The following is an 11,075-nucleotide window of genomic DNA, read 5'->3' as shown; positions in this document are numbered from 1 at the left end:
CTAGGTTAAAGGCCGTCGGTTCCTAGGAACTCCTGGGGATTGACTATTGCTGCACAGAACGAAGTGCGTCAAGAAACGTTGCGGACGGTCGTAGGGAAATGGCATTTTCGAAGCTGAACGATTTGGAAGGAGCTCAGGCGTATAGAGTCAAACTGCAGAAACTTAGTCGTACTAAATGTTTTGTATTCCAATTGTTTGTACTGTTTTTAACTGCTTCTGCATTCTTGGTGGGTGGGGTGTATTATGCTATGTCTTACTTTTTACTTCCTACCCCTACTCCTACTCCTTACTCTAACGTTACTTCTACTGCTACTACTGCTTCTCCCCATTCCTTTCATATTCTACCGGAACACGAACAGGCTAGACGTGTAGAATTCCGCAACAATTCCTTTATCCAGCTCCTCCATCAGCATCAGTTAGTGGTTAACACTACTAATTGTTGGGTGTGTGGGTTGATGCCACATACTACGGGTAAGGGAATTCCATATCTGGTGTTACCGTATAGTTCCCAAGGGTCAGCTCGAGCATACCAAATAATGCTTCGAAGCGCACTAGGTTTCCACCCCTCTTCAGAACGTTCCCCCAAACCGGGTCCTACCTCGTGGCAGTGGGTGGTATCGATGGCAATACAGGATTTGGAAGATGAGATCTATGATGCTTTTCTCATCCCTAAGGCAGAGGTACAAGCCTATAGGGCACCGGATAGAGGGGAATATAGTACGTTCACTAATGAAAAGCAGCTTAAAAGCTCGCCTCCGATATGGGTCGTGCCCCACACTGGTAATCTTTGTATCGTGGGTCGTGGTTCGCAAGCCTCACTTGGAGTAAGTGCTTGCACTGAAAGTTACGTTCTGCCAATGTCCCCGATCCCTGTGTTTCTGGCTGCCAAGGGTACGTACTTCATCTGTCATGATCGTGCATATACATGGTTGCCCTCAGACTTTATGGGCTCATGTTTTGTTGCAAATCTGTTGCCTCCGACGTTTACTGTAGATGCCGATTACCATAAGACTAGAGTTGTACGAGGCGTAATTAGCGAAGAGGATACTGCCGGTCAAGAGGCAGGAGACTTTTTCAAGGGTTTCCTCCCGTTTTGGGGACCTATGGTTAATAGTAGGAACCTGAGACATTTGACTCGAGTGGTGGAATCGACAGCTAATGTTACTGCCAGTGCCCTTGGTAATATCACCACAGAACTTCAGGCGGAGAGACTTATGACGTTACAAAACCGTATGGTTTTAGATGTCGTCTTGGCAGATCGCGGTGGGGTATGTAAAGTGATCCATTCGAGCTGTTGCATTTTCATACCTGATAATGCTCCTACTGTCTATCAAGCCATCTCGAAGTTGCATAAGATCTCCGAATCCATACACGTGGATGTAGGGGATTGGACGCTACTCGGTTGGTTTTGGGGCCTGATGTCGACTTGGGGTTGGAAGATTCTGATGATCATCGGGGTTGTGGTAGTGTTCCTGTTCACGTGTTGCCTTTGTGTGCAGTGCGGTCCTGCCTTATGTGGCCTCTGTGCTACAACGTGTATGAGACAACCACCTGTTACCAAGGGGACTCGGTCGGACAGATCTATGCTGCAACGACATCTTGATGGTCTGATGAATATCGAATATGATTCCGACTAGTGCTTGCCTACATGAGGGCAAAAGGAGCGTCTGAGGTTCCGTGACGATTGTAAGTGGTGTTTTCGACTCGCACGAATATGGTCGAGTCTAGTATCTATGAACCGCAAATGACGAGTTTAGTAAGTGTGCGCAGTTTCGCTGTGCTAACTTAAACCGTTCGTTTGTTACGTGGGCTTTTCATCTGTACCCACGGGTTCCATCTTAGATACGGCATCCATTTTGTCTCTTGCCCTCAAGTAGTCAGCGAACGGACGCTGTCCGCTTCGCGACCCTGGGACTCCCGAGATATTTGCGGAAGACACATGTCCTTTGAAAGTGTCTTTATGACGAGGGGGTTGCTACTGTAAGGCAGGTGGCGCCGCTTGAGGCTCATCTTGCCACACGGACTTATTGTCTCAGCCGTGCATTTCATTAGGCACGTCCCTTTGATGCCTGTATCTCGTGCTTCCCGGCACCTCCCCTTTTACACCCTTTCCGATCTCCCCACTGTCTCCGTCTTCCTCTGCACCTGTCTTCGTTCCTGTTTCAATCCACTTTACTGCTGATTGGAATTTGCTAATGGTGGGAAGATGGGTTTTTACAGTTGGGAACCGCCAAATGTTTCCGCACTTATGTTCCGGACCTTGTATGTTTCAAAGCGACCCCTCTGGGAGCTCGATGTGGGAACTGAGTTGTAAACCTTTGTGTTCAATGTTAGCCTATGGGTAAAAACTGTATAAAAGGAGCGATCCACAAAACCAATTTGAAGCAGTCTCCCCAAGTTGCACGTGGTGTGCTTGTCGTGACTTCTGTGTTCCCTGCAGTAAATAAACCTTGACTCTTTGACGCCGAAGGAAGTGTCCCGTGTCTCTGTGACTTGTACGCCGGAGCAGGTTACCCACGAAGGTTTCAGGTGTTGTGCCCTGGCACCGCTGGGTCCAAAAGAACCCAGTCCTTCAACCCTCTACGCCGGAACCACAGCCAAGCTCCAGAAAAGACTTCAGTGCATACCGAACCCCGCGGCAAGACTCATCCTGGACATCCCCCGCCACAGCCACATCTCTGCCCATCTGAAAGATCTGTACTGGCTCCCCATCAGCAAGAGAATCACATTCCGACTCCTCACCCACGCACACAAGGATCTCCACGACGCGGGCCCCACGTACCTCAACAACCGCCTCGCATTCTACACACCAACCCGCCAGCTCCGCTCTGCCAGCCTCGCCCTCGCCACCATCCCACGCATTCGCAAAGCTACCACCGGAGGAAGATCCTTCTCCTATCTGGCAGCTAAGACATGGAACTCCCTCCCCACCCACCTCCGGCTGACCCAGGACCATCTCGCCTTCAGGAAACAACTCAAGACCTGGCTGTTCGAGCAGTAGCGACCCCCCCCCCCCCCCCCCAGCGCCTTGAGACCCTAACGGGTGAGTAGCGCGCTTTACAAATTCCTTGATTGATGTATTGGTGAGTATGTGTTGCGCAAGCACTTTACACATTGCCTCTGGGGTAAGTCTGACTGCTCTTCCAAGCTACCAAGAGGGTGAGCAGGGGTTATCTTGTGTGTGTAACTCCCTTAAACTGACTAGAGTGGTGGGTTTTACCTGGCTTGGGTGCATACCCTAGCCAACCAGAAACCCCATTTCTATGAGGATCACTAGTACATTTTCAATGCTCCAAGGTGTCATTGGAAAGGTACTTCAGGTCTAGAGAAATGCAAGTATGCAGGAGCAGCGAGAGTGATACTCATCCTTATGAATAAAATAAAAAAAATATATCTTGAATTTGGAGAAGCGTTTTTTACTATTTAGAAATAATGCATTCGTTTGATGTGGTGTTGTTGGCCTGACTGGTCCTTAGTTAGTTTGCATTGACAGCTGTTCACATTTGCAGTATAATAGTGTGTTTTCTCATCTGAGCATAGCCTGTCTCTCTCTCTCTCTCTCTCTCTCTCTCTCTCTCTGTATGCTTATGCAATAAAATCCTAGAAAACTAACACTCAACAGTGGTGTCTGCCATGTAATGTGTTGTGTTCTGTCAAGTAAGCAGTGTTGAGGAACTTCTTTTATTCTGTAGCTTTTCAAGATTTCCAGCAGAGGCTCTGTGCATGTCATTCATAAGCTGTACATACTACTGTTGCTTTGTTATATAAACATGCCAATTCATTTCCTAAATTAGTTCTACATAGGCTAACCAATGAAATGTAGTGGCACGTAGGTTTCTCTGGAAGTATCTTAAGTATTAGAATATTTATCGAACATTGCAAGTCCAACCCTGTCATGTTATCAGAAATAATGACGTGCATGGTTTCAGTAATCTGAAGCTTTATAAAAAAACTCTGTATTTTTTAGATCTTTCTGGCATACATTAGAGAGGGGACTCTCCATCAGTCTGTCTATTTGCATTATATTTAGTTCTGGTGTTGGATTTCTTCAGAGTCTGACCTTATGTTAGTCCTCTTGCAGAATGTGACTTTGACTATTTTGTTTGAGCTCATTCATGATTAACTAACTAATTAACTTTTGCTTTCTGTAATGACTATATTTTTTTAAAATAAAACCATGATTTTTTTCATGGAATCCTGTCTTGATCAACTTAATTTTAATAAGCCTTTGTCTAAGTCGTACAAATGCTCAGTAGGTCTTTCAAATCCTCAGACAGTCCCGATCTTGTGCATTGCACCTCCTCATTAGTTAATTAGCGCTTGTGTTAATTTTACCTTTAAAAATAGATATTTTGGTCTTTCTTAGCCAGTATGTTAGCTGGGTTGACTGAAGGTGACATGTTCAAATCCCAGAAGAGCAACTCTGCAATTTGCCTTTATGAAATTAATTAAGATAAAACATTGGACTTTGGTGAGAATAGTGCCTGTGATCTGTGCACCGAAAACGAGTTCCTTTTGTGGAGGCATTACATTGGTTTCACATTTAATAATGCTAATGGCTGAATCCCAATCCTAGCATATCTGCTCTATCGCGCATATACATAGAGAGAAGTGCCAGCAGGAGTCACAAATAACTAAATGCATAACTGAAAGGAAATGACAGTGGAAAATAATTATAACAAGAAATGGAACCAATAAAAGATGTTATTTTTCATTTATTGCGTTTGACCATCCAGTACTGACAAAAATAGCAAGGCCCCGTAATCACGTTATGCTACTGGGAAAGAGTATTCATTAACAGAGAATAAACATGATATTTTAATTTCATTTGTTACATCAACATTCATTTAAGGTTTTGGGAATAAGGATGAAATGAGGGGAAATTTGTGCTCAGGATCTGAGGGGCAGCCTGCTGAATCTGAAGGGTGAAGGGGAAATGGCTGTGGTTCTGGATCCTGAAATGGACCAATACCACCAGGGACAATAGGGTGTTTTGGCTCAACAGCCTCGTGACCTGGAGAAGATCCAGGGGGAACTATGGGATGTGAGGGGACAGGATTGCTTGGGGAGGGAAAAACATCTGTCTCATTGATCATAAGATAGTACTCCACTGAACCAATAGGTCCTCTGGGAGGTGAAGGGATCAGGTTTCGCCCCTTGTGTTCTGGCGATGAGCCTTCATCAGGTTTTTTGGCAGGGTGATTCTGAGGTTCACCAGAGATAGATCCGTGTCCATGGTTCTCCTCATGCTTTTCCTTATGGTAGTCTTTGATGCCTTTTGGAAGATTGATAATTTTTCCGCTCGGATCATATCGGTGTTTATAAAATATCTGAACCTTTCCATGATCTTTACCGTGATGCTCATGGTGTCTGAAACGTGGAAGACCGAGTTTCTGTAACTGCAAGAAACACAAAATATTGAAAAATTAGAGAGTCTTCTATATAGCGATGACATTCTTGCCAATTTTAATATGATTCTCAGTATTACTTTTTACTTTGCTGCACACTTCTATACATTCTAACATCCAGGCTTATGGGCAATGCACAAACTAAATAAAAAATACAATCACTTAATCCAATTGACAAGAATGCCTGTTTTGTATTTTGAAAGGTGAAACCTTGTTTTAAATTTAAACGTGGGTTTTATGGTATAGACGTCATTTTGTTTGCGAGGTGAAAACTTTTTCCTATTTGTTTTTCCTGCTTCTCAATAGAAATTATTTCTATGATTATTATTTGGTATAAAAAAACAAATGTCATAACACTTGATCAAACATGTTGTTTGGTCAAAATGTAATTCACAAAAAAAATAGAACCCATCCAACCATTGAATGGACTATAGCCATAAAAGGAAATGGTGACCCACCCACCGTTAACTTTTTCATAGAGACAAGTTTTCCTTCCTCGCTTCAATTTTTTTTTAAGTAGTGCATTAACCACCAAGTAGCCTAATTGTATTTCCATATGCATTTTGTTTTTAAACACATTAGTTTTAACTGCTAAATGCTCATTTTCTGTGTTTCTGACCTGTGGTTTAGACGCGTCCCTAGTTTTTCCCTCATGCTGAAATTAAAAACAATATTTTGAGTCTCTTAAAAATGTAACCAAAATATGAACAGATACATTTAAAGCAGATCACATGTGACCTGTTGAAGAAATACCCGTCTTATGACTGGAGTAATCAATGAATAAGGGCATATGGTAACATTCAGAAAATGACATTTGAAATCTGCTTTTTTATTTGGTTACCATATGGTTTTTTTATGTCCATGCTCACATAATGAACTCAGTATCCAGCACCCACTAAGAAGTTACAAAGGTTGCTCTTAATGCAGCAAGGATTAGATTTATACTCATTAACCCACTCATGTAAAGTCCAGACTGTGCACTGGCATCCATCTCTATTTGTGTACCTTACACAAAGTATTGTTTGCATTGCAGAAGTTATCAACAAGGGACGATCCCTAGCCAGTTCCTGAACAGTAGACAGTGGGCCCACATCCCCTGTCTGAAAAGTATGTCTAAAAGGAGGGGACCCAAACCTTCACACTTGGCTCCAGTTCCAAGACACGTCACTAACCAAGGACAGAGGTACTGCATAGAGTATTCAAAGAGCTGCTGTGATACAGGGTTGGTATTACTGATAGCCAGTCTCCCAGAGGAAAAGGGACCACACCTGAAATCTGCACCTATGCAACGTGGTACAGATGGGAGGGGAGTGAGGGGACTTTTGAGACTTTCCAGACCCCGCCCTAGAATCTGAGCAGCGGAGACAACTCACCCCTGAATGTGGTTTCATCATCTTCAGCCCCTGAGGTTTGAGGAGAAACTTCCCAGGCTGCATTTGCATGTGTGGTTATTACATGAAGACATACACTGCAACAGGCAGTCTTCACAGTGACACACATCACGGAGAACGCGAACTGCACGGGGTGCTGCCTCTAAAACTAAGGGCCAGATGTAGGTATCCAAATACCGGTCGGTAACGGCCGAAAATACCGATTTTCGGCCGTTACCGACCGGTATTTGGATACTAAGATGTAGGGCATTAAAAAAATACAGATTTGGTAATTTTACCAAATCGGTAAATTTACCGAATCGGTAATTTTACAGAATCGGTAAAATTCAGTATTTTAGAATCGGTAATTTGCAATTACCTACATCTAGCCCTAAGAGAGCACGATTTCTTAAATGAAATGAAATGACATTTCAACCTGCAGTCCGAATATTAAGGAGTTAGGCTTTGGCCGTCACACTGTACTACTGCATTTTAATTGCATTTGTTTAGTGCTTACTAGCCGTGACAAGGCGCAGTTTCTCTATAATTCGTGTAATGTTTAAATAAATCTGCTTTAGAACGTTCATTGAAGAGTAGCTCATAAATGCCCATTAACAAATGTGTTTGCATACTAAGACCTTCCTTTCTCTCATGAAGGGTAAACAAAAGGTTTCAAAGTTAAGAAGACGAAAATTACTCGAATTGTATGTAGCAATGAGTAACAGCATGACAAATCAACAGGAAACAATTATTGAAGAAGGAAAACAGAATGAGTTTGAATTGTAAACACCAAAATTTTGATTGAAGCATACATTAAACTTGCTACAGTAATGTGAGCAAACTGCAGTGCACAACTCGGGATGCCATATATCACTCTATACGTTAAATATAATGTTGACAAACTGGGTTTTCATTTAACAGTTCTGTCCATTCTAGTAACTGCAGTCTTTACTTCCTTTGACCGAATTTGACTAACGCTACTGTATAACAACTCTTTGAAAAAAGAAATTCTGGATCCATGTTGTGCAGTGCACATGGAGAGATTTGCCAAAAGAAAAAACGAAGGAATTACACAATGACAAAGTTGGGCACGTATGCCGATACCAGAGAGGCCAACGATGGAATGAGCATGACAGTGCATTGGCTTGTTATAGACCAGGCCTTACTGCAAAAAATACAATGTTTGGATGGGCATGGAAAGTGAGGTCTGCCATCTCCCAGAAATGATTTTTGTAATTAGAGTCCAAATGATTCCATGGGCCTCAACAGTAATCCACGTTCTTTTCCAATACTGAGTGAGCATGCTGCCTGAATCTTCCCAGCACCAATTCAATATTCATACGTCTATACAATTGTCCATTCAATCCGTCTGGAAATGTGTGAATACCTGTACGCTGCCAGTCTTTGTGGTGGGTGTGATTTTATGTGGGTAGATATGTGTCTTGTTTGCATGTGTGAGTCTCTATATCTATCAATACCTTTGTATCTATTGGTTTGTAGGCAGCGGTGGCAGTACCTTTGTGGCTGGTGTAAATCGGATTAGTGGTATATGCATCGGTATTTGTATAGTGTCCGGTTTTATTTGCATGGGTGTGGGTAACTGTCATGCTGACGGTATTGAAAGTACAAAAAATGCTTAATCAAATCACTGACATAGTTACAAAATCATGCAATTAGTTTATCGTGGATTTTACAAATGACAATATTACATATGACAATTTCAATTCATACATATACTTTAATAAACAGATTAAAAAAAAAAACAAGTGGAGTAATTGATTTGTCTCAGAGACAAATCAATTACTCCACTTGTTTGTTTTTTTTAAATGATTTTTTAACTATGTCCGTGATTTGATTAAGCATTTTTTGTACTTTTAATAAATTAATCATGAATAATACTTCTTTCTTTCTGTTGATAATTTGATGTGCACTACATTAGGTGATCTATTTTCTGGCTACAATAATTGATGGTTTATAGTATCTGTTATCTTTTCAGGACTTACTTGTTGCCTAGGATACGTTATTTTTATAATATTTGTGCCCTGACCTAGGAACTATCTAGCAATATCAGGGGGTCCCTTCTGTTACATATCACATGCTGACGGTATTGCACATCTATTAATGAGTGTGTCAATTTACACGTGAATGTTCTGTGTATCGGGGGTGAGCAGTGAGCACCATACAAAATCAAACCTGTTGGCTTAGCTAATGTTGTCCTAATTAGAACTTTCAGTGAGAGCGGTACCTCAATATTCATGCACTCTTGAGAGGGAGATGCAGACCTTCCATATGTAGGTACCCTTTGTTTATCTCCGCTAGAAGAGGCAGCTGCATGCCTTACATGTAGTAAGACGGAAGGTTAGGGCCGAGCAAGTGGCTGCACTTGGCAATTTGACACAGCAGTAAAAACTGTGCACAGACAGTGACGTGGCAGGTCTGAGACACATCTGACAGGCTACTGGTGTGGGTGGCATAACCAGTGCTGAAGGCCCACTAGTAGCCCTTGATTTACAGGCCCTGGACACACAGAGTGCACTGTTCTAGGGACTTAGTAGCAAATCAAAGATGCCAATCATGGAAAACCAATCATAACACAATTTTTCAGTAGGAGCTCTTGCACTTTAGCATTGAATAGCAGTGAAAAAGTGCATAGATACTAAACCAGCAAAGACGAAGCCCAGCATACCATCAAAACAGCAGGTCAGAAAGCAAAAAGACAGGGGAAACAGGCCAAAAGATGCCAGGTCTAACAATTCCCCAGCTGGTGGGTGATGTTGTAAGGCAGTTTCTGCTTCAACTAGTCCACAACAAGTGAACATTACTTAATAATGTAAGGAAAATAAGAATTTCAAGTAATACACACAACTAAATAATATATATTTACTACCTTTTATCACTGTTAAGTATGCCTGCACTCATACATTTTATTTTTGCCCTGATATACCTAAATCTATTAAAAATAGTAAAAATATCACACAAATTACCTCTGACGCCTTTTTCTGTAGCACATTGTTTGCTTATTTGAACGTTAAAGGCATGTCATGTACTAGCTAAATAGTTTTCACTGTTCAGTAATCAGCCAAAAGACCCAGCATTACTGATGCAAATGCAACCAAAATAGTGAACAGAAAATATAATTGTGTTAATCCCTCTGAAGTAATCCGATAGTCATTTTTAAATCATCCTGAAGTAATCAGGAACCATCTTGGCCTAAGACGTAATCCTAAACTAATTTTCAAATCATCCTCAACCATCAGGAAGATTCTTATCTTCTGAAGTAATCAAATGGTCATTTTAAAGTCATCCTGAAATCATCAGGCTCAAGTTTCTAAACTTTGCTGATGACTTCAAGAGCTTGATGATGTCTGATGATGTGAAAATGACCTCTAATGTAGTTGGATGATCATGCAATGACTCTGGGATGGCTTCTAAAGTAATCCTCTTTGACATGGGCTCTTAATGGAGAAGCTGTGGGTCGGCCTGAGACCTGAGAGCCTTTCTGCCTACTGAGAGAAGGAAAAGGGAGTTTCTTGAACAAAGCAAACACAAGGAGCAGCATATAGATGGGTCTGAACTGAGGTGATGAAGTGAGCTAAAGAATGATAATGGATTCAACCCAGATCTGTGACTGGGGGTGAGTGTCTGAAAAGTTTCAGCGCTCAGTTCATCATCTCCTTGTCTTTGCTTTGTTTGCCCTAAGTTGGTAGGGTATGCCCAGAAGTGGATCCCTTGCGTACTTTACCACTGCATTCAAGCTAGCCCGGCTGATGAAGGGTGTTACCCAGAAACCTGTCCCAGGATGCTTGTTTCCGGTTCAGGGAAGTCCTGACTTGGCAGTTCGGGCTGGACTGTTCCCATGAGGCACAGGGTCAAGATTGACTTGCATTTAGCTGGGTCTCAACTGAGGTGGCGAAGTGAGCTAAAGAATGATAATGGATTCAACCCAGATCTGTGACAGGGGGTGAGTGTCTGAAAAGTTTCAGCGCTCCGTCCATTATCTCCTTGTGTTTGCTTTGTTTGCCCTAAGTTGACAGGGTATGCCCAGACATGGGTCCCTTGCTCAATAGTGGGGGTGCCGGAGGGCGCTGAGGCCTTCAGTGCGGACCTTTTTTGTGGTGGACTTGATAACTACCCACCTTCGTCCAAAGCGCTGCTCAAAATTCTTTATGGTTGAGAGGGCACACGGGGCCCTGGTACAACCACCAATGCCGAGAGCCCCCCATGTACCACCATAGTCAGGATTTACAACCACTGAAACAGGGACGCAATACTGCAAGCAGCTCAATCACAAGGGGTC

The 11,075-nt window shown here is 42.5% G+C and overlaps 1 protein-coding gene across 1 annotated transcript in view; it reads right to left on the bottom strand.

Moving 5' to 3' along the window:
* Window positions 1-4,697: 4,697 nt before the first annotated feature.
* LOC147665752 (fetuin-B-like) overlaps window positions 4,698-11,075 on the bottom strand; it is a 90,073-nt gene continuing 83,695 nt past the window's right edge. Inside the window, exon 7 of the mRNA XM_086949542.1 lies at window positions 4,698-5,399. Within this exon, the coding sequence (XP_086805668.1) occupies window positions 4,848-5,399 (552 nt within the window). The 3' untranslated portion in view covers window positions 4,698-4,847. The remainder of the gene's footprint in view (window positions 5,400-11,075) is intronic.

This window comes from Lissotriton vulgaris, unplaced genomic scaffold, assembly GCF_964263255.1.
Source record: "Lissotriton vulgaris unplaced genomic scaffold, aLisVul1.2 SCAFFOLD_1182, whole genome shotgun sequence".
NCBI lineage: Eukaryota > Metazoa > Chordata > Amphibia > Caudata > Salamandridae > Lissotriton > Lissotriton vulgaris.
This window is presented reverse-complemented; position numbering and strand designations above follow the sequence as displayed.